General features: G+C 39.7%; 1 protein-coding gene across 3 annotated transcripts in view; it reads left to right on the top strand.

Annotated features, from left to right (window-relative positions):
• Positions 1–24651, top strand: part of pde4a (phosphodiesterase 4A, cAMP-specific) — a 160462-nt gene that overhangs the window by 116060 nt on the left and 19751 nt on the right. For 2 of the 3 annotated variants that reach the window (XM_057860668.1, XM_057860669.1), the window contains exons 3-9: positions 4690–4726; positions 4812–4882; positions 5480–5529; positions 9457–9569; positions 23878–23971; positions 24075–24238; positions 24363–24461. In XM_057860668.1, the coding sequence (XP_057716651.1) occupies positions 4690–4726; positions 4812–4882; positions 5480–5529; positions 9457–9569; positions 23878–23971; positions 24075–24238; positions 24363–24461 (628 nt within the window). Of the gene's footprint in view, positions 1–4689; positions 4727–4811; positions 4883–5479; positions 5530–9456; positions 9570–14507; positions 15994–23877; positions 23972–24074; positions 24239–24362; positions 24462–24651 lie in introns of those variants that run through there. The other variant, XM_057860670.1, reaches the window with a different exon arrangement.

Here is a 24651-nt window from a genome sequence, read left to right as displayed (position 1 = left end):
AACTTACAAACTACGTCCTGGAACAAATTAAATTCTATGTAGCAGTACTACTATACTTCTGTTTTGAAACCAAAGATAGAAAAAAAGCGTAGTGTAATATTTGTAATCATTCATCCTTCAGGCATGAAAATTACTCACCTTTCGGCGAAATTCGCCGTTTTGAAGTCAAAAAGGGTGACCTACGTGAATTGTGTAGATCCAAGGAGAAAATTTTTAGGGGGGGGGGGTTCGTTAGTCCATCCAACTAGCTAACTAACAACATGTTTTATTGAAGTTGCTAAGCCTGTCGCAATATGCAATGAGTGAATTTATCGCAAGGTAAATAAAAATGAGGGTGGCAATTTTCACGGCTGCGTTTTATCACCGCGTGCGTGCGTGTAGATGACCTATGAGACTCCAGTTGTTTTGTCCAGATGTTTATTGGTCAACAACACGCCGTAGAATTACAGTTCACACTTACAAAATAAGGAAACACATCTATATCAAACACTGTAAACGTTAGCATTGCTACACTGAGACTAATGGGGAAAAAAGACAACTTACTTTAGCCTGCTATAAAACATTGACAGTCTTTTCCAAAACGCAAAAGGTGACACTTCAAACATGAAAAATCGCTGGTTAACAGCATTTGCAAACGAAAAAATGGGGGTGGGGGGGTGGGGGGTGGGGGGGGGTTCTATAGAAGAAGTCAGACATCCGGGCATTAATGACGTCACAAGCCACAACAAAGTGTCGCCATCTTTTTATCAACAATTAAACTTTTTTAAACTTTTAAACTTTTTTAAAAATTTTACTCCATGAACACAGCAAGTGTCCTGCATTAAACTGAGTTGTAAAAATTAGGGCCGATGGCGCCATTTTTCAGAGAATCGGAATTTAAAAACAACATACATTTATGTTTTTTTGCTTCATGCTCATACAGCACCACAGTGTCTCACTCTCCCACCTGCTAGGCGGCGCGACCAAACTGTTTTTCTTCATCAACAGTGCAGCTATCCCGAACAGAGCTATTCAAGTTAATTGGTGAACATTTTCTCGTTTTAATATTGCAATATAATATCGCAAACTCCCCAAAAATCGCAATGATAGTTTTTTCCAATGTCGTTCAGGCCATATCAGCATTTGACCTCAGTGTTCGTGTGTGATTATTGTTTTTTCATGTTTATTTGTACTTTAATAAAGAATTTAAGTGTTCCAAAATGTTTTTGTGAATTAATAAGCGTCAACAAAAATTTCATTGCTAAATTTGTAATTTAAAAAAAATAATAATATATATATATATATATATATATATATATATATATATATATATATATATATATATATATATATATATATTAGGGCTGTCAAAATTATCGCGTTAACGGGCGTTAATTAATTTTTAAAAATTAATCACGTTAAAATATTTCACGCAATTAACGCATGCACTGAATGACCAGCTCGCACGTTGCCTTAACCAGATTACAATGAGGCCGTTTATGGACATTAAGAGTGAAGAGAATGCCACCGGCCGCTTGGGGGCAGCACCGTTCCATACTAATGTTATTTCTTCTAAACGTGGGAGAATTAGTAGTTGTGAGATGTTTATGCTGTATGCACAATGCAATGCAAATTGCTCTTTGTGCTCCACACATATTTCGGTAAGTTTTCTTTCTTTTAGTGGCAATTATGTGTCTCTTGTTGTATTTTGGGTAAGATATGTACAGAGATATGTATTTTATAAAGGCGAGTGGACACAGGCGTTCTTTGGACCGCGCCGTTTATTGGCATAAGCTTCTCCTTCACAACAAACATAGGTATCGTTTAGTGAAAGCACAACAAAAATAATATTCCTATCTCTCTCAAAAAAAAAAAATGTTCACAAAAAGAAAAACACTTCAGTCTATAGTAATGAGGCCCTATTCTCACAGTTAAACAACAATGCAAAATGAACTGGCATTCCATATCAAAATAGCTATGCAAAATACACGTAAGACTTGCTCAGAATTTGGTCACTCTATTCTTATTATTGTTATTTTTATTCTTATTATTATTATATTAACTCTACTTTTGATTGAAAATTTTACAAATTTTATTAAAACAAAAACATGAAGAGGGGTTTTAATATAAAATTACTATAACTTGTAACTATAACATTTGTCTTTTTAAAACTACAAGTCTTTCTATCCATGGATCACTTTAACAGAAAGAATGTTAATAATGCCATTTGTGGATTTATTGTTACAATAAACAAATACAGTACTTATATACAGTATGTATATATCTGCCTTGTGTCTTATCTTTCCATTCCAACAATAATTTACAGATAAATATGGCATATTGTATAGATGGTTTGAATTGCGATTAATAACGATTAATTAATTTTTAAGCTGTAATTAACTGGATTAAAAATTTTAATCGTTCGACACCCCTAATATATATATATATATATATATATATATATATATATATATATATATATATATATTAATTGCGTCAAATATCGCGTTAACAGGCGGTAATTAATTTTTTAAATTAATCACGTTAAAATATTTGACGCAATTAACGCACATGTCCCGCTCAGACAGTATTCTGCCTTTTGGTAAGTTTTACAGCAAGGTTTTTTGTGCTGTCTAACGGCGAACTCTTGTGGTCGCTTTGCGACATGGTTTATTGTGTTCTTGCCAGTTAAATATGGCTGCACGACGTCTCGGGCTGACGCCTACGTTGTAATGTTGTGCTTATATGATCCTTGGACAAGATTTGTCCGTAAGTATGGTTGTTGTAAAGAATGTACATATTATGTTAGTAAGCGAAATGTTATATTTTTTGTATGAGATGCTTTTTGTTTATGTTTAGTGAACCTGTATAGCATACTAAGCTAATGTTGTTGCTAATGCAATGCTTGTGTACTTTTTTTGTAGTTTTATGACGGTCTAAAGAGGACAATGGTTTGAGGCAATTTTATTAATAAATCAGATGAAAAAGGAAGAAGTCTGATTATTAAGGCGTCGTTCACTAGCTGTCTAGCTTTGGAAAAAGTAGACGCTTCGGGTTGAGGACAGCATAGACAGATTTAAATGACAGTAGAGTGAAATGCCCACTACAGTCCTTATGTACCGGTGTTGAATTTATATATCCATCTTGTAGTTTATCTTTCCATTCCAACAATTTATTTCACAGAATATATATATAATTTACAGAAAAATATGGCATATTTTATAGATAGTTTGAATTGCGATTAATTGCGATTAATTACGATTAATTAATTTTTAAGCTGTAATTAACTCGATTAAAAAATTTAATCGTTTGACAGCCCTAATATATATATATATATATATATCTTAGTCGACTAATTGTAAAAATAGTCAGCTGACTAATCGGGAGAAAATTAGTCGTTTGGGACAGCCCTACCGGAACATTTTTCCTCCACACCCTTCTCACTTTTTTAACCCCTGACCCATTTTCATGCCTGTTTAATGCTTATGATTAGAGATGCCGATCGATCGGGTCCGATCACGTCATTTTCAAAGTATCGGAATTGGCAAAAAAATATCGGCCATGCCTTTTTTTTAATATATATAGATTTTTTAATTAAATCGTTTTCTAATTGTATTTAACGTTACAAACATAATATGTTACACTCATCCAGAGTTTTTGGTTTAGGTTTAAGGTAGGGTTATCAAATTTATCCCAATAACGGCGGTAATTAATTTTTTAAAAAATGTATCACGTTAAAAAATTTAACACAATTAATGCATGTGCTGCACGACCCACTCACGCATTGTCGCGCTCAATCTGTGATGGCGCCTTTTTACCTATATAGAGAGATAAATGGCAGCGTTACATGAGTAGAGTGAAATTTGGCATCCTTTGGACCCTTTTTTTAATTGGCTAAAGCCTTACAATCCCTCTCCCTACGACTAGAAATATCAAGGGAAGCAATGTGGGGAAGCAAGGTAGCAATTGATCTTTATCTTAACACCTTATGTTATTTCCCAACGCAGAGAAGATATATCAATTGGTAGCACTACGCACAGTCATGATTCCACTTCCCATCATGCATTTGGGCATGGCTGCAGTATCATTTACTGAAAGCTCAACAAATACACTAGATGGCAATATTTAGTCACAATATACAAAGTCACAAGTCTTTCTATCCGTGGTTAGGGTTAACACAGAAAGAATGTTAATAATGTAAATGCCATCTTGAGGATTTATTGTCATAATAAACAAATACAGTACTTATGTACTGAATGTTGAATGTATATATTCGTCCGAGTTTTATTCATTTTTTTCTTAATGCATTGCCAAAATGTATATGATCGGGAAAAATTATCGGGAATGATTGGAATTGAATCGGGAGCAAAAAAATGCAATCGGATCGGGAAATATCGGGATCGGCAGATACTCAAACTAAAACGATCGGGATCGGATCGGCAGCAAAAAAACATGATCGGAACAACTTATGATGTTTATCAATTATTTTTAATTGTCTAAAAATATAGCTGTTGGATCGGATCGGTATTGATCAGTATCAGATCGGTAATCTGTATTTGGACATCTCTAGATAATACTACACTGTAAGCAGTACTGTATATTGCTTTCAATGTCCTCATGGCAATCTGATTGGATGCTTAATGAGAGCTATGACCTTCCAGCAATGTCACATACAACTTTTTTGAGTGACAATCTTTTCATCATTCACAGGCATGCTGAAGACATGATCGTCACCCCTTTCGCTCAGGTGTGTTTTCCCTATATCAGTAACACGTAAATGAATGTCCAAATAGTTGTGATCCCTCTTACTACCCCTTTCCTCCCATCCTCAGGTGTTGGCCAGTCTACGATCTGTAAGAAGCAACTTCACCATCCTCGCCAATGTCACCACCCCCACTAACAAGTTAGTATCACGTTCACTCAGCTGTCCCCTTTTTCCACCAACCATGATGGCACCCATCACTGACTTTGATCATGAGGGGCAAATCAGACTCAAAATTGACCATTTTTTATGCGCCTCCGCCTGAGTGGATGGCATATATTTATATCCCTGACTTGTAGTGTAAAGAGATGGTCTAAAAAGGATGCTCGATTTATGATGCAGACAGTTGTTTTTGGCAGGCTTTCAGCCTCCACATCAATATGATATAGAAAGCAATGCAGCAGAATGATCAGCATTCTATAATTATGCAGCGTTGTCCTGAAAATACCTCCTGCCTCGCAGTTTAATTATGAAGTCTATTTGAAGCAAACAACGTGATTCACATAACAAGACAATTTTTTAATGTATTTTGGGGGAGGACGGACAGCAATGTGTGATATTTATTCAGCTTTTTGGGCAGGCTTAGTTACGTTTTGTGTCTTTACGGGTGCATATAAATGAGTTACAAACGTAAAACTCTACTGTAAACTGATGCGTTGCCCTCATTGTGTCAAAGATCAGCAGAGGGCAGCAGCGGGCGGTTTTTGTTTCTAATGTCATGATTATTTTTGTCCACAGGAGGTCTCCCGTTACTAGCCAGCCCACCGTTCCACAAGCTACCCTCTCTGGTAAGGTTGTTTTTGAAAAAGAAAGAAAATGTAAGGGAAGAAAGAGTCGAAATGAATAGTTACATTATTCTTTCAAACATTATTAATATCAACAAAACATATATATAAACATATATACTTTCTGCACTGCTTATATTAACAATAAACACAATTACAAATAATTAACACATAAAATAAATAAATTAAAGTCAATATACCAAATAAAATTAGTACACTCAATAAAATAATAACAACAATATTAAATAAAAACATTTTAAAACTAGAACAGTGGTACCTGAACTTACGAACGTCTCTACGTACAAAATTTTCAGGTTAAGATACGCCTCAATGGGAAAATATTGCCTCTTGTTACGAAATAAATTTCAAGAAACGAAAGGCAAAAATACAGTATGGCTGGTACTCGCAGCTCCCAGAGTCTACTGAACATAACATACTTATACAGTGGTATGAAAAAGTATCTAAACCTTTTGGAATTTCTCACATTTCTGCATAAAATCACCATCAAATGTGATCTGATCTTTGTCAAAATCACAGTGATGAAAATACAGTGTCTGCTTTAACGAAAACCAACCAAAACTTTATTGGTTTTCTGATTTTAATGAGCATAGCATGCAAATAATGACGGGGGGGGGGGGGGGGGGGGGGTGAGTAAGTGAACCATCTGCCTAAGGAAACTTAAAGAGCAATTGAAACCAATTTTACCAAAGATTTTGAATCAGGTGTGTGTGCTCAATCACTGATGATTGGTTTAAGGCTGCCCTGCCCACTATAGACCCCACTCACCAACGTCACACAATGACGTGTCGCTGTATCCGGCCACCATATAGTCCGTCATTGTTTATCCATATTCTCAGTGGTTTCAATTTGTCGTGCAATTTATAGTGCAAATCATGGAAGCCCCGGTGCTTTCAGACGCTGTAAACTCATTGGATGCGTTGCATAAAAGGCGTTATGTGGAAAAGCTTCAGTTTATCCATTCGCCAGATCCATATTTGATGCGTAAATCGATATTTTTCGACCCGCTGTCTTCGCTGTCTCTGCCTGACATCTGCTACCCTCATATCTACAACTATCTTGTCCACAGAAACTCAGCCTATTCTCACGAAACTTTGAAAAACTTTAAGAGCAGCACTCTAAGCAACATTACCCCGTGTGACCCTTTACTTTCAATTTTCTAAAATGGCAACAATCAATTAAAAAAAAGTTGACTGCGATGGCCGACGCTTCAAGGATAGGTGGATATTGGACTATTTCTTCAATACAATACGCAACAACTCTGTCTGCCTCATTTGCAAAGAGACAGTCGCTGTTTTCAAAGACACGCTGACATGTACGACAACATTACAAGGAAGATACACAGCGAGAAATTATAGCAACTTGAAGCTAGTTTAATTTCACAGCAGCAGTATTTCACAAGAGCCCGAGTGTCGAAAGAGAACGCCACAAAGGCGAGATTGTTGAAATTATGAATTTTAAAAAATAATAATAAAGCAAATGTGACACACAGAAGGGCTTGCTAAAAATTGTTTAAATATATTGTTCTACGTAAATCAGCCAAGCTAGCCCCCCACATTTTTACCACACCAAATCTGGCCCCCTTTGCAAAAAGTTTGGACATCCCTGTTTAACTGATGATCCATAGACGAGGCCAGCTTCTTTCACTTGGTACCAGCTAAATATTATTCAAAAAATAGTGATAGCGGAAGAAATAAACATCTTGAATTTGAAACTGTATGTTGTCAGCGATTAGCCTCGCAATGATCTTAATTGTGGTTGTCAGCCCAAAACCCTCTAAATATATATTAAATGCATCTTACCAGGTATAAAATGACTACTACATAGTCTGTGGTGATCGTTAGGTGCCCAGTTTTCTCGTCGAATTGCAGCAGTGCATCTCGCTCTCCTCTCCGGGTCTCTCGGAATAAGGTAGAACTTTAAGTCTCTCCGTCTATCTTCTCTGTTACTGCAACCAACCGCCACACACGCCTTCACCATTTTGATTATTAATGTTAACGAGCAGAAAAACACGCCATAATAGGAGGAATTTACGTAGCGGTAATGCGTAAACATGACGAGCTGACGGACAATATGGCGCAGAGGCGTGGTTGTGACGTCATGTGAGTAGGGTCTATAAAACACACACCGGGTAAGAATTGTCTCGATCAGAAACATTGTCTGACGTGCATCATGGCTCGGTCAAAAGAGCTGTCTGAAGACCTGCGATCAAGGATTGTTGATTTGTATAAAGCTGGGAAACGATACAAAACCATCTCTAAAAGTCTGGATTTTCATCAATCGACAGTCAGAGAAGTTGTGTACAAATGGAGAGAGTTTGGCACCGTCCACCAAAGATGATGCCAAGAGTTCAGCGCATAATACTCTGAGAGGTAAAAAAGAACCCCAGAGTGTCTGCTAAAGACTTACAGAAATCACTGGCACAGTCCAATATATCTGTGCACACATCAACTACATGTAAAACTATGGCCAAGAATGGTGGTCATGGGAGGACTCCACCCATGTGGACTGATGAAACCAAAGATGAATTGTTTGGGAGTAACACACAAAGTCATGTATGGAGGAAAAAAGGAGCTCACCAACATCAACACCTCATTGCCACCGAGAAGCATGCCTCAGGGCCTGGACAACTTGCAATCATTAATGGAAGAATGAATTCAAAAGTTTATGAGGATGTTTTGCAGGAAAATTAGAGGCCGTCTGTCAGACAGTTGAAGCTACAAAGAGGATGGATGCTGCAACAAGACAATGATCCAAAACACAGAAGTAAATCAATTTCAGAATGGTTTCAGAAGAACAAAATACACATTCTGGAGTGGCCAAGACAAAGTCCAGACTTGAACCCCATTGAGATGCTGTGATGGAAGATGATGGTTCACTTACTTATTTTTTCCCCTTCTGTCATTTTTTTCCATACTATCCTCATTAAAATATGAAATCCTATAAATGTTTGGGTGAGTTTAGTTAAAGCAGACACAGGTTTTTCATCTTTGTGATTTTGAAAGAAGTCACATCACATTTAATGGTGATTTTATGCAGAAATTTGAGAAATTCCAAAAGGTTCTGATACTTTTTCATACCACTGTAGCTGCTTTGCAATTGGCTATTGCCTAGCATTCCTGGCATCTAATTAGCTAAAAGGGACCTCTACTGTACGTGTATGTGTATATCCCAGTGTCCTCTTCATTTGCCCCTCGTGGTCCAACTGCTTTTACATGAGTGCATTAACTTTATTCTTGGTTTTTTTTTTTTTTTTTTTTACATTAAGGACAACTCTGTTTTTATGTTTATTGTGCAATAATTGTAACATGTATTTGTTACATTTTTAATGCATTTTTATGCATTATAAAAGATTCATGTCTGAATTATGGGGGGCTTGGAATGGGTTAGGGCATTTACATGGAAAACGCGTCTTTACTTACAGAATGTTAAAGGTACAAAACTACTTCTAGAACGGATTAATTTTGTCAGTAGATGTACCACTGTAATTTAAACCAGAAAAATAAATGGAAGAGAATAACACTTTAAAAAAAATAATATTGATAATGACAGAAATAATAAAATAGTATACAAATAATGACAACACTCAATGATACTTTTTCAAATCTAGCCAATTTAATAAGTGGCTACTGAAAGAACAACAATTAGTTTTCATTTTAAATTATCAAGTATTGTAATGTACTGTATGCCATTGTCATAACATAATATTGCACCTTAACTCACTTACTACCATTGACAATGATAGAAGTCCAATCCATTTGATTTGAGAGGGTCGGCAGCTTGAAATTCACAGAAAAAAGATGAGAAAGGCCTCATGATTAGACATCTATCCTCGTCAATGACGCTGAAAGAGTCAATTAAATTTGCACACTATTTTAAGTTAAATGTGTGTTTTTGCATTACCCTGCCTAGAGGAGACATACCAGCAGATGGCGCGAGAGACTCTGGAAGAGTTGGACTGGTGTCTGGACCAACTGGAGACCATTCAGACCCATCGCTCAGTCAGCGAGATGGCCTCCAACAAGGTGCAGTATCTCTGCGCATTGTACACAAACATAACGCGGCATACGGAAACTCCAAATGCATACTGTATATTACAATTTAATTTTAATATGTATTATTATTTAATTTAACAAATAATTCCCCCCATAAAAACTTGGCGCCCACATATGTGGGCATCACATTTTGAGCCATATAGGCCCCACAATATTAACATTTGGTATGCAAGTGTGGCCTACATAACACAAAATATTATGTCCTGTCCACATACAGTGGGGCAAATAAATATTTAGTCAACCACTAATTGTGCAAGTTCTCCTGGTTGAAAATATTAGAGAGGCCTGTAATTGCCAACATGGGTAAACCTCAACCATGAGAGACAGAATGTGAAGAAGAAAAAAACCAACAGAAAATCACATTGTTTGATTTTTAAAGAATTTATTTGCAAATCATGGTGGAAAAAAAGTATTTGGTCAATACCAAAAGTTAATCTCAATACATTGTTATGTACCCTTTGTTGGCAATAACGGAGGCCAAAGGTTTTCTGTAACTCTTCACAAGCTTTTCACACAGTGTTGCTGGTATTTTGGCCCATTCCTCAATGCAGATCCCCTCTAGAGCAGTGATGTTTTGGGGCTGTCGTTGGGCAACACAGACTTTCAACTCCCTCCACAGATTTTCTATGGGGTTGAGATCTGGTGACTGGCTAGGCCACTCCAGGACCTTGAAATACTTTTTACGAAGCCACTCCTTTGTTGCCCTGGCTGTGTGTTTGGGATCATTGTCATGCTGAAAGACCCAGCCACGTTTCATCTTCAATGCCCTTGCTGATGGAAGGAGATTTTCACTCAAAATCTCTCGATACATGGCCCCATTCATTCTTTCCTTTACAGAGATCAGTCGTCGTGGTCCCTTTGCAGAAAAAACAGCCCCAAAGCATGATGTTTCCACCCCCGTGCTTCACAGTGGGTATGGTGTTCTTCAGATGCAATTCATTATTCTTTCTCCTCCAAACATGAGAACCTGTATTTCTACCAAAAAGTTCTATTTTGGTTTCATCTGACCATAACACATTCTCCCAGTCTTCTTCTGGATCATCCAAATGCTCTCTAGCGAACCGCAGACTGGCCTGGACGTGAATTTTCTTCAGCAGGGGGACACGTCTGGCAGTGCAGGATTTGAGTCCCTGGCGGCGCATTGTGTTACTGATAGTAGCCTTTGTTACTGTGGTCCCAGCTCTCTATAGGTCATTCACTAGGTCCCCCCGTGTGGTTTTTGCTTGCCGTTCTTGTTATCATTTTGACACCACGGGGTGAGATCTTGCATGGAGCCCCAGATTGAGGGAGATTATCAGTGGTCTTGTATGTCTTCCATTTTCTAATAATTGCTCCCACAGTTGATTTCTTTACACCAAGCGTTTTACCTATTGCAGATTCAGTCTTCCCAGCCTGGTGCAGGTCTACAATTTTGTCTCTGGTGTCCTTCGACAGCTCTTTGGTCTTGGCCATAGTGGAGTTTGGAGTGTGACTGACTGATTTTGTGGACAGGTGTCTTTTATACCGATAATGAGTTAAAACAGGTGTGATTAATACAGGTAACGAGTGGAGCCTCATTAGACCTCGTTAGAAGAAGTTAGACCTCTTTGAGAGCCAGAAATCTTGCTTGTTTGTAGGTGACCAAATACCATACCATACCATTTATTTTCTTGTTTAAATTACAGTGGTGCATCTACTGACAAAATTAATTTGTTCTAGAAGTAGTTCCACTCTAATTTAGAAATAAATTCTTTAAAAATCAAACAATGTGATTTTCTGGGGGGGGTTTCACATTCTGTCTCTCATGGTTGAGGTTTACTCATGTTGACAATTACAGGCCTCTCTAATCTTTTCAAGTAGGAGAACTTGCACAATTGGTGGTTGACTAAATACTTATTTGCCCCACTGTATGTGGACGCCAGGTGTCAAATACAATTATTAAAACAAAAATTTGGTGACTGAAAATGTGACTAAAACTGTGGTCTGAAATAAATAATTAAAACAACCACCAAAATAAAATTACTGAAACCGGACGTTGCGTTGGCACAAGCAAACAGGTCGGTAGTGTGCACTTTTCTTGCTACTAAAGGCACCACGTCAGGTGAATGAGGACATATTGGTCAAGTTCAGCTATTAGCACAGCTAAATAAAGAGATCTGCTCTTCCGGTACATCTCTAATTCCGGTACTCACTCATATTCCAAATAAATAAACTGAGAGACCATGAAGTGACAACAATGAAAGCGAAGCTATTGGAATCTGTCAACGCACGTTTTACTAAGGTGTGTATAGTATATTGTAGCTTCTTCACGACCCACTTGCTGTACCTGGATGTGGAAATAAAGAAGTAACCTTAGCAGTGAGAGACTGTTCAGTCCTCCAGCTCATTTCTCGATGAGCGGAGGAACAGACATCAGTATAATAAAGCAGAGAAACTACTTTTCATTAAAAAAAAATAATAAATAAATAAAATTTTGATTTTTAACTTTTTTAAAACTGCCACTTAATAAGTAGATTTGGCTTTGAAAGCAGGTCATATACAGTGGGGCAAATAAGTATTTAGTCAACCACTAATTGTGCAAGTTCTCCCACTTGAAAATATTAGAGAGGCCTGAAATTGTCAACATGGGTAAACCTCAACCATGAGAGACAGAATGTGGGGGAAAAAAACCTGAAAATCACATTGTTTGATTTTTAAAGAATTTATTTGCAAATCATGGTGGAAAATAAGTATTTGGTCAATACCAAAAGTTCATCTCAATACTTTGTTATGTACCCTTTGTTAGCAATAACAGAGACCAAACTTTTTCTGTAACTCTTCACAAGCTTTTCACACACTGTTGCTGGTATTTCGGCCCATTCCTCAGTGCAGATCTCCTCTAGAGCAGTGATGTTTTGGGGCTGTCGTTGGGTAACACGGACTTTCAACTCCCTCCTCACCCCGTGGCGTCAAAATGATAACAAGAACGGTGAGCAAAAATCCCAGAACCACACAGGGGGACCTAGTAAATGACCTACAGAGAGCTGGGACCACAGTAACAAAGGCTACTATCAGTAACACAATGCGCCGCCAGGGACTCAAATCCTGCACTGCCAGACGTGTCCCCCTGCTGAAGAAAGTTCACGTCCAGCCCCGTCTGCGGTTCGCTAGAGAGCATTTGGATTATCCAGAAGAGGACTGGAAGAATGTTTTATGGACAGATGAATCCGCTTGAGAGCATTTGGATTATCCGAAAGAGGACTGGAAGAATGTGTTATGGTCAGATGAAACCAAAAAAGAACTTTTTGGTAGAACACAGGTTCTCGTGTTTGGAGGAAAAAGAAAACTGAATTGCACCATACCCACTGTGAAGCATGGGGGTGGAAACATTATGCTTTGGGGCTGTTTTTCTGCATAGGGACCAGGACGACTGATTTGTGTAAAGGAAAAAATGAATGGGGCCATGGATCGAGAGATTATGAGTAAAAAAATCTCCTTCCATCAGCAAGGGCATTGAAGATGAGGCGTGGCTGGGTCTTTCAGCATGACAATGATACCAAACACACAGCCAGGGCAACAAAGGAGTGGCTTCGTAAGAAGCATTTCAAGGTCCAGGAGTGGCCTAGCCAGTCTCCAGATCTCAACCCCATAGAAAATCTGTGGAGGGAGTTGAAAGTCCGTGTTGCCCAACGACAGCCCCAAAACATCACTTCTCTAGAGGAGATCTGCATGGAGGAATGGGTCGAAATACCAGCAACAGTGTGTGAAAAGCTTGTGAAGACTTACAGAAAACTTTTGGCCTCCGTTATTGCCAACAAAGGGTACATAACAAAGTATTGAGATGAACTTTTGGTATTGACCAAATACTTATTTTTCACTATGATTTGCAAATAAATTCTTTAAAAATCAAACGATGTGATTTTCTGGGTTTTATTTCCACATTCTGTCTCTCATGGTTGAGGTTTACCCATGTTGACCATTACAGGCCTCTCTAATACTTTCAAGTGGGAGAACGTGCACAATTAGTGGTTTACTAAATACTTATTTGGCCCACTGTACATGGACATTTTTGTAGTCCTTCAAACTAAAGATTTAATGTTTTATTTAATCTTATTTTATGTTGTGCATAGCTGAAACAAGAGTACCAAACAGTTTTACAATTCTTTGCATTAAGAGTTTTTCTTTTTTAATAATCTGAATAATAATTAGCTTAATCGTGTTTTATATCATTATAAAAACACTAAAAACACTTGAGAAAATAATCCTGATTTAGATGATCGTAATTCATGCATGCAAGGATTCTAATGAAATGAATATTTACTATATTAATATTTTAGATTATTTTTTTTAAAAAAGAAAAGTAATACAAGAGAAAACAGAAATACAGCGTGGTTATGGCCCCCAATGCACTCTAAAATGTATTTATTTATCTTGATTTTATAGTATTTAAATGAGTGCCCCATCAGGGGTTAAGTGAATTTAGATTATTGCCCACGTCACTTTCAGGTTGTTGGGAATCAGGGCTCTAATGTTTGGCATAGTGTGTATTGTGCTTCACTACGTCGTCATGGCAGTACGGTATGCATCGTCATGAGCCTGCAGACACGGAATGAGAGGGGGCTACTGATTGCCTGTGGGTAGTGAAGATGTGAGTTAGTGTGTATGTGAGTTAGTGTGTGTGTTTGTGTATGTGTGTGGTGACGGGGGGTGTAGTGGTCCTGATGCTGATGTCTCTGCTGTAACCTTGGTTGCTATCGAACAGCAGCAGGCTCTGCCTCTGCCGTTTCATCATTGGCTCGCCATTCTGACCGCAAGCCATGTGGTCTGGCGAGGATCCAATGACATCGCAGGCAAAGCTCTTGTAGTAGTGTTCTGTCTTAAAGTGACAGGCACCGTTTGTTGTATTCCACACTGTAGTTAATCTTTTTAACATGCAGAGCTTCAGATGTAAACAATGAAGCTTCAGTTGGTCATCATTTTGTGTGAATGTAGTGTCAAAATCCCTCATGGTAAACAGAAGCTCCAACAATGATCCAACATGGAGACACATGACTACAGTATTCCCAATCAGTCTCTCGCTCTCTTTCCCACAATCGCACACATATTCGTTGTCGACAGACATACACGCCGTCTCGCCACGCATGCGCACCGGGGTCCCCAGTAGGAGCCAGCGGGCGCAGGCACGCACGTGCATGCGCGTGCAGCAACACCGCCTGATTAGCTTGCGCGAGCCGTCTACGGCATCCTGGGGAAAAAGAGGCGCGAGAGGCGACAGTGTCGGAAGAGGAGGAGGAGCGCCTTCCTAAGACAGTGGGGATCGCTCTCCGGCATCCGCTGGACTCGGAGTGACACGGAGAGGGACGCCGGGCTTGAACGGGGACAGATCCGCCACTACCAGGACTGGGCTGGCCCTCTCGGATCCGTACCGTGGGGGAGGGGCAGTCGACGCAGGAAGAAGGAGCCTGTTTTTCCAGACCACAGCTACAAGGAACTGTCCCAGATTTCCTTTCCCTGTCCCTGTTTGTTCTCTCGTCTGAGTCCCTTCCCGCTTTCCTCCCGATGTTTTCGCTGTTCCCTCTGCCTCTATTTCTCGATACCCAGGTCATCCTCCGGCGCATCTGTCACAATCTCCCCATCTCGTCCACTTCCGTCATCTAACTGTCCTATTTTTCGGGAGTGTTGTCAAGCATCCCTCGTCCTTTCACGTTGGCCTCATCTCGCTCTCCTGGCTAGTCTCTGTGCCCTTCAGACGGTCCTTGTCTGTTTACCTCCATCTTCCCTCTCCTCGCTACGTCTGCCTCAGCCCTGTGGCGGCTCTACATTTGGGTCAGCTCGTTCACCAAATGGGATGAGATGTAGTCGCCACAGTCTCCAGATCCAGGGGGGCTCCTGGGCCCCGCGTATTCTAGCTCGTAAGTGAGGCTGGACCGGAGCTGTCTCTGGACCGACCAGGTGGGCCGCTTTGAGGTGCTGCATGTAGGCCAGGCTAGTCTGCACTCTTCCTCGCCCTCCCCCGCCCCCGTTCCTTGACCCCGTCGGGGCAGCCTTCACTCTGGAGTGCCCTGGACTCTCCCCACGCACCCTGACGACGCCCTCATGCCAATGGGGCACCTGCAGTGCTCCCACTCCGTTCCACTACCGCACCTCCTGCCTGTGCCATCGGCCCAAGCCCCCCGTCACCCTCAGCATGGGTGTGGTGGAGGCCATTGACCCCACGCCGTCCCCCTGTCCCTCGCCTGTACCGGGAGGCTACCGGCTGCCCCGCTCCTCCAGCTACAGTCCCCTGCAGGGGAGGGCAGGGGCAGAGCTGGACCTCGGTGAGGCGGCCGGAGGGGTCCTGGAGGGGGGTGGGACGACGGCACAGCGCAGGACCCCCTTGGTGGACCTGTTCTGCGAGACCTGCTCCAGGCCCTGGCTCATCGGCTGGTGGGACCAGGTAGGGCAAACCAGGCCTGGCGGTGGCCATCTTAGATTGCCGGAATCATCAAGTGTCCCAACTGTGCATGCGTGAGCAACTCCTCTGGTTCAGGTTCATGACTCTGAGCAGCATGAGAGCATTAACAGGGAGAGAAGACGGTTTGTTTACATTTTCTGCTTTGCACGAGTATGTTTACCCAAACGGCACTTTTAATACCTCTATATATACCTCTCATTGCAAGATCTAAAATCTAACCAACAATAATTATTCGCCGCCATTGACAGCGATAGAAATTAAATCATTTGAACTGGATTGATTGGATGTTGTTGATCTGTTTCCTTAGTTTGAGTGTTGTAAGGGACAATATGCTAAAGTTACTGTGTGGTCGATGTAAAAACACAGTTCATTCTCTGACTCCGTCTATAAACAAATAAATTAAGGTACTAGAATCCAATATATTGAGCAAAATGGCAATCAAATCTTAATGAGCTCCGGTGTCAGTCAAATCACAGTGAAAAGTTGAAACGAAATATGAAATGTGTTTTTGTTGTTCAAGCTTCTTTCAGCCACAACTCTCTAGCTGAATAAATTATTAGGGTTTTAACTTGTTGTTGAGATGCTCCTATTGGTTTGGAATAACTTTAGTTTAAAATAAGAGCATGCGCACAGAGCAGTTAGCGGGTGAAATCTTCGATATATGAACGCTTTAATGTGTGACGACCTACGATTATTTTGTTTCAAGGAAAGTTTGCGCCAATTTCTTCTGCGAAGCATGAAGCGTTGATCATGCTCAAAGTGAATTGTATACCATGCAAATTTGATTTGTTTTTTTTTTTAAATAAGATGTTCTCTAAATAACAAATAATTAATAACTAGAAGTATGTGAGTGTCACAAACCCTGGCAGGATCAGCAGGAATCCATGGTTTTTGTTTGTAGTATTCGGTGTTCTGTCAAACTAGCATACTTTGTCGAAGTAGTATGCTGCAAAATTTATATCGTCAAATTAAATATGATGCATACATAATACAATGGCAGTCATAAAACGTTTTTTAAAAAACATAAATATATCTGCATTTTAAAACAGGTGATCTAGAGTACCGTAATTTTCGGGCTGTACGCGGCAACTTTTTACATGTTGAATCGTGCGGTTTATAGTCCAATGCAGCTTATTTGTTGATGTATTTGGGTTGATAGGTAACACTTTATTTGGCAGCAGTGTCATAAGACTGTCATATGTCCGTCATAATTATGACATCACACTATCATAGGCATTACTGAATGCTTATGACATATGTCATTAAGTGTCATCCGGCAAATTATGTCACTAACTCCATTTATGTCCAACTTGGATCTTTTACATCCATTCAAAAGTGAGATACATAGCATTCATTAATGCTCTTGACAGTGTCTAATGACAGTCTTATGGCGCCTTTGTCAAATAAAGTGTTACCAAAAACCATAACTAGCAATTAATGAAACAACTGGAACAGTAACTGAAGAAATAATTAGTACAGAACATGAATTGTGATTGTTATGAAACAACTGGAGCAGTAACTGAAGAAATAATTAGCATAGAACATGAATTTTGATTGTTATTTACATCTGTAGTGCTGACATGCATGCTAGGAGGCATGTTGGACAACAACAGTGTTGGCAGCAGAGGTTGACTGTCTTCACCGATGGCGCAGTGATGGCCAAATGAAGCTTCTTGAAGTAATAAAGCTTTGCAGTCAATTGGTTCAAAGCTCAGAAAGCATAAAGTGTTACCGGTTAATATCTTTTGGTGTAAATATCCCATAATACAGTGCGGACATCTGTGGCTTATAGTCCAGTGCAGCTTATCTATGAACAAATGCCGTTTTCGTGTCAAATTTGGAGGATGGCAGCTGATAGTCAGAAAATTAGGGGAAAAAATGCTAGTTTTAAGACATCAGTGTTTTTAGGCTAATGATATTTAAAGTCTCGCCTAGTCATTTTTTCCATTTTAAGAAAAGTTTCTTTATGAAAAATAATCCTGACTTCAGTATTCCTTATTTTTAAGGCTAGTTTTATTGTTGTGGTGAACACAATACTGCTGTGGTTAAAATTTGCGCCTCAATATATCTTGTCAAGAAAATAGCGTGTTAAATTACAGGGAACTAAAACTCAAATTTTTATTGCTTTATATGCTGCTGATTCCAGTCACATGTGTACACCAGAGTTGCATTTATTCTCATGAGAGGGGAGACACAATGGCGTGTATGTATATTGCGTTTATGCCAAAGTGTCATGTCTGTGCAGCGCTCGCTTCATTAGTCAGTGTCAGAGGAAGTGTTGTTTGTCCTGGCGCCGCGCAAGTGTCGGTTGGCAGCTATGACTCAGCGTTACAGCATCGGCGAGAGGGAAAAGGCGCGAGGGAGAGTGACAGGGAAGGTGGTTCAGGGGGCCTAAAGTACCACTACGCGAGGCCTCCCTGATCTCGCCCGACAGCCTGTCAGAGCACCTATATGTGTGGCCCTTCATAACAGTGAGTGCTTGTAAATAAAATGGCGGCACCGATGCTTGTTAGGCCATTGTTCAGTTTTACCACGTGACTTAGAAGACGAAAAACTAAGGAAAGAAGGTGCCGTCAGTTGACCTTGGTAGAGGTCAGAGACACCTACCTACTGCTTTTTGAATTGTCACACAAGCAAGCCGCTGCTCTCGCATCAAGCTCAAGTGACTGGCTGCAAGGGAGTTACCACGGCAACCGCTCGCTCGGGTTGCCTAAGAGATTGTTATGTGTGAGGGATCGGTCAGTAGGACATCGCATTGTGCCTTCACCATTCAGACACGCTGCTTTTACCTTTTTATGAAAAAGCCTACTTAATATAATGTTTGCAAACAAGTCGAAAGAATACATTAACTCATTAGCTACCATTGACGGTGATAGATGTCAAATCCATTTGAACTGAGAGGGTGGGCAGTGAATGAACCAGTGACCAACTAATTGAAATGCACTGCAGAAGGATGAAAAGAACCACATGATTGGACGTCTATAATCATCACTGGCACTGAAAATGTAAATAGCATGGCCATCATAATGCCCTGCATTATTGTGTGAAAAAGAGGTGTCATGAATCGTAATTGATTTTCTCACCTTTTGTGAATAAGGATGGAGTGATGATTATGATGATAATTGAATTCAACACATTTGACTCAGATGAGGGTAGCTGTCTTGTTTGTCATATTCAAATATGATAAAGACGTACATACAACCCCAAGCAAAAAGTATGGAATCACCAGTCTCGGACGAGCACTCACTCAGACATTTTATTATGTAGAACAGGGGTGTCCAAACTTTTTGCAAAGGGGGCCAGATTTGATGAGGTAAAAATGTTTGGGGCCGACCTTGGCTGCCGTCCTATACATAGAACAATATATTTAAGCAAATTTTAGCAAGCCATTCTGTGTGTCACATTTGCTTTATTATTTGTTTTTAATTAATAATTTCAACAATCTCGCAACTAGCCTTTGCAGAGTTATCTTTCGACTCTCGGGCTCCCGCGAATTACTGAAATTAAACTAGCTTCAAGTTGCTTCAATTTCTCATTGCGAATCTTCCCTGTAATCTTGTCGTACATGTCAGCGTGTCTTGTTTGGTAATATCGCCTCACATTGAACTCTTTAAAAACAGCGACTGTCTCTGCAAATGGGGCATACACAGTTGTTGTGTATTTTAGTGAGGAAGTAGTCCGCCGTCGCAGTCATTTTTCCCTTTTTTTTGTTGATTGTCGCCATTTTACAAAATTGGAAGTAAAGGGTCACATGGCGTAATGTTGCTTAGAGTGCTGCTGCCTTTTAGTGGGTAAATGAGGAGCAGCATTTAGTGTGTAAGCTACTTCATATGCTGGTAGCAGCACTGCTGACCAATTTATTAAGTCTGTGTGCGGGCCAGACGTTATTGATTTTATGACAGAGGCTGGGGGCCGGATGAAATTTGACTACGGGCCGCATTTGGCCCCCGGGCCAGAGTTTGGACATGTCTGATGTAGAACAAACTCAGATAAAAGGCTTGGGAAACAACAATGAATTAGTTCAAAAGTGCAACTCTTTAGCATTCAGAAACACAAAAAAAAGAATAAAAAACATTGTGGTGGTCAGTAAATGTTACTTTTATAGAGCAAGTGCAGGGAAATAATTATAGTATCACTCCATTCTGAGGAAAAATATATGGAATCGTGACAAACAAACAAAGAAATAACAATCAAAACACATCTCTAGTATTTAGTTTCACCACCTCTGGCTTTTATGACAGCTTGCAGTCTCTGAGGCAAAGACTTGATGAGTGACACCCAGTATTCTTCATCAATTTGGTGCCAACTCCCTTTGATTGCAGTTGCCAGATTATCCTTCCAAGTCGGAGCCTTGCTGTGGACCTTTTTTTTTTCAATTTCCACCACAGGTTTTCAATGGGGTTGAGATCTTGGCTATTTGCAGGCCATGACATTGACTGGATGAGTCTTTCTCCAAGGAATCCTTTAACAGTTTGAGCATTGTGGTATGATGCATTGTCATCTTGGAAAATGATTTCATTATCCCCAAACATATTTTCAATTGAAGGGATAAGAAAGCTGTCTAAAATTTAATGTAAACCTGTGCATTCATTGAAGATTTCACCACAGCCATCTCCCCAGTGCCTTAGCACTATATCATCAAGCACTGAGGGAATTTTGATGTTTTCTTTTGGCAGTCATCTTTGTAAATCTCACTGGAATGGCACCAAACAAAAGTTCCAGCATCATCATCTTGTCCAATGCAGATTATTGACTCATCACTGAAAATAACCCTCACCCAGTCATTCACAGTCCATGATTGCCTCACCTTAGCCCATTGCAGTCTTGTTCTTTTCTGTTTAAGTGTCAATGATGGTTTCCTTTTAGCTTTCCTGTATGAAAATCCCATTTCCTTTAGGCGATTTTAGACAGTTCTGTCACATATCTTGACTCCAGCTTCCTCCCATTCCTTGTTGTACGTCTTCTGTTTACAAGACATATGGCCTTTAGTTGTTTGTTATGAGTTTGGATGTCTTCCTCTGTCTATCAGTACGCTTAACTTTAACCACCTTGCCATGCTGTTTGTGCTTGGTACAGATTTTTGATACGGCTGACTGTGAACAGCCCACATCTTTGGCAACCATTCGTGTAGCCTTACCTTCTTCAAGAAGTTTGATAATCCTCTCCTTGGTCGCAAGAGACATCTCTCTTGTTTGAGCCATAATTCTTGTGAATCCACTTGGTCCAGTAGCACCTCCAAGGTGTGATAACTGAACTGTTTTTAACTGCTGACTAACGAGCAGATCTAATCTAGGGCAGGGGCCCAATTAAGGAAAGGAAATTGACTGGGTGTGTATTTTCTACTCAAAATGGAGTGATTCCATATTTTTTTTCTTCAGAAGGGAGTGATTCTATATTCATTTCCCTGCACTTGCTCTATAACTGTAACATTTACTCACCACCTTAATGTTTTTTATTCATTTCTTTGAGTGTTTCTGAATGCCAGGGAGTTGCACTTTTGAACTAATTCTTTTTTTTTTTCAAGCTTTTTATCTGAGTTTGTTCTACATAATAAAATGTCTGAGTGAGTGCTCATCCTAGACTGGTGATTCCATACTTTTTGCTAAGGGTTGTAAATCGGACACGTCATTAGGTACATCTGCACAATTTAACCTTCACAAAGATTGATTTTTAATGCAATTTCTTAACAAGAAGAGTCCTTTGTTGTCTTTGTTTTGTTAGCAATAAAAAAAAAAAGTTTGACCAAGACTCAGGCAACACTTTATGAAGTTTTGCAGCCCTTTTGGTTTTTGTCTGCTACGGGATTCATTAATGTTACTATACCACATTAAAATGTGTGGTGGTTTAACAAGCAGACACCGAGATATATATTTACGCATGACTGTGTGCAGTCAGACACACTTGAGTAGAGAAACTATCAGTGCCAGGATTAGCGAGCAGGCAGCATAGAATAGGATATCAACATATCCACACTTACAAGTGATTCACATAATACTGGGTTCTATACCTCACATTTCTTATTTGTGTTCGCTCCATCCCACCTAATCACATCTCTTTCTGACTCTTCTGACCCCCCGCCCCCTCCTTTATTTTCTCGGTCATCAGGCCCCCCACATGGTGTCAACCAGAAATACCCTATTGGCCCGAATATGTTTTTTATGCATTGAAATAAGACTGAAAAAGAGGGGGTCGTCTTACAGTATATTTGCGGTCTAGACATTATACCCATTCACGACGATAGATGGCGCCAGATATCATTGAAGCGATGTTCTGTCATGACAGATCTCAGCTACTCTCAAGTTTAACCAGTTTGCATTATTTTATTAGAATGTTTTTCCATATTCAGATTTGTTTCAACACTACAGTTACAGTTAGACTTCACTTTGATGGTTAATGCAGTTATTGCAATTTTGTTGTTTTATCACAAACGATTGGTTTATTTACTTTTCAAAAACCAGAAGCCATTCATTTAAAAATGTGATTGCTCTTTAGTTTACATATTTAAATGTTCAGGTATTAAGATTTGAATGTGACAAAATGACATGCTTTTTCTCTCAAATATATTGTTATAATCATTTGTTTCAGATGTTCTGTAATTATTTTCTATATAAAATTAATTTGGTGTTCAAAAAGTCTTTATTCAAACTTGAGTCTTGAAAAAGAGGGGGTCGTCTTATAATCAGGGCCGTCTTATATTCAGGCCAATGCGGTACAATTAGCTAATGATAGCACTAATATATTCATAGTTAGTAAGCCTGAACGATATATCGTTTAAACATCGCCATCGCGATGTCCGGGTGTGCGATAGTCCCATCGCAAGCACGTGCGATAGTTTTTTTTTTTTAATCCACATACGCCTTGCTTTCTGCTCTGCACAGCCTCACACACTCCCTCTCCCAGCCCTTTGTTCCTCTCAGTCACTGCTGGCACTCGCTTATTAAAGTTAACGATGGCTTTGATCTGGCCAAAGACTTCACACGGGCATCTGTCAATCATCGTTTAACTTGTTAAACAGTTTCTGCAAGGGAGCCGCGCTGGAATGCATGTGTGTGCGTGAAGAGACGTTGGAGACATATAAATGCCAGAAGTGATCATGAGGAGTTTGAAATTTCTACATTTCACTCCAACACTCACAGCTAAGGGAGATAAACAGAAGCATTTAATAAAGCCAAGCATTTATCTACTACAGTACTTTATTCTTGTTCAAAAATGATTTGGTTGGACAGTTATGTTTAAAACTGATCATAATTATGACTTTTGAAGTGTTTAAAAACCATTTATTTATATACATTTTTTAAATCACTTTGGGGGAAAAAGTGAGAAAAAAACATGTCTTATATGTATCTCTTTCCGATGCTAAATCTGAATAAATACATTGAGCACGAAAAACACATACCAAAAAAAAAAAAAAAAAATTGATGGGGGGACCCATTTTGCGGTTTTTCACTTATTGGGCGAGTTCTGGTCCGCATTAACCGCAAAAAACGATGGATCACTGTACACTGTTGTGATGGTGAGTCATCCAAAGTCTTTCCAAACAGCTATTCAAGTCATCTAGTGAAAATTTCTTAAAAAAAAAAAAAAAAAAATTAATATCGCAATATAATATCGCAATATATCGCAAACCCCCAAAAAATCGCAACAATAGTTTTTTCCAATATCGTTCAGGCCTAAGAGTTAGTGTAGGGGTTGAATGTATTTCTTTTCGTTGTTTGTTCTTCTCTTGAGAGGTGCAAATGAACAAAAGGCTAGCGCCGTCAATGGCAGTGAATGAGCGCCATTTAAAGAGTTAAATGTTTCTGGCTAGTGTAGCAGGAGTCCATCATGTATCTAATCTAATGAGCAATGTCTGTGTTTTTCCTCTAGTTCAAGAGGATGTTGAACAGGGAGTTGTCCCATTTGTCAGAGATGAGTCGCTCAGGGAACCAGGTGTCCGAATACATCTCCACTACCTTTCTAGGTAAGCCCAACTTCATGACACAAAGGTCTCCATTTCGACACTCCAATTCCCATCTGCAACGAACAACCTGCCCCGTTAACATTATGTCATCTCGCTCTGGTAGATAAGCAGAACGAGGTGGAGATCCCTTCCCCGACCTTAAGGGAGCGGGACAAGCCAATGTGTCACATCAGCGGCGTGAAGAAGCTCACACACAGTTCCAGCCTTTCAAACTCCACATTGCCTCGCTTCGGCGTCAAGACTGAACACGAGGATGCGTTAGCCCGAGTGAGTGGACAGGAACAAACAAACAACCCCGAACCAAGTTTTCCTACCTTAGTCCTATGGCTGTCCTCTGGATATTGTTCACTTTTAATTGTGTTTTCGCTTATGTGCTGTGCCATGTCCCCAGGAGCTGAATGACTTGAACAAGTGGGGCCTTAATATCTTTCACGTGGCAGAGTTTTCTAACAACAGACCCCTGAGCTGCATTATGTTTGCCATCTTCCAGGTAAAGGAACTGATTCCAACAATGCGGTACAGCCTATATACAGTGGGGCACATAAGTATTTAGTCAACCACCAATTGTGCAAGTTCTCCTACTTGAAAAGATTAGAGAGGCCTGTAATTGTCAACATGGGTAAACCTCAACCATGAGAGACAGAATTTGAAAAAAAAAAAAAAAAACTGAAAATCACATT

Source organism: Corythoichthys intestinalis, chromosome 16 (genome assembly GCF_030265065.1).
Source record: "Corythoichthys intestinalis isolate RoL2023-P3 chromosome 16, ASM3026506v1, whole genome shotgun sequence".
Classification (NCBI taxonomy): domain Eukaryota; kingdom Metazoa; phylum Chordata; class Actinopteri; order Syngnathiformes; family Syngnathidae; genus Corythoichthys; species Corythoichthys intestinalis.
This window is presented reverse-complemented; position numbering and strand designations above follow the sequence as displayed.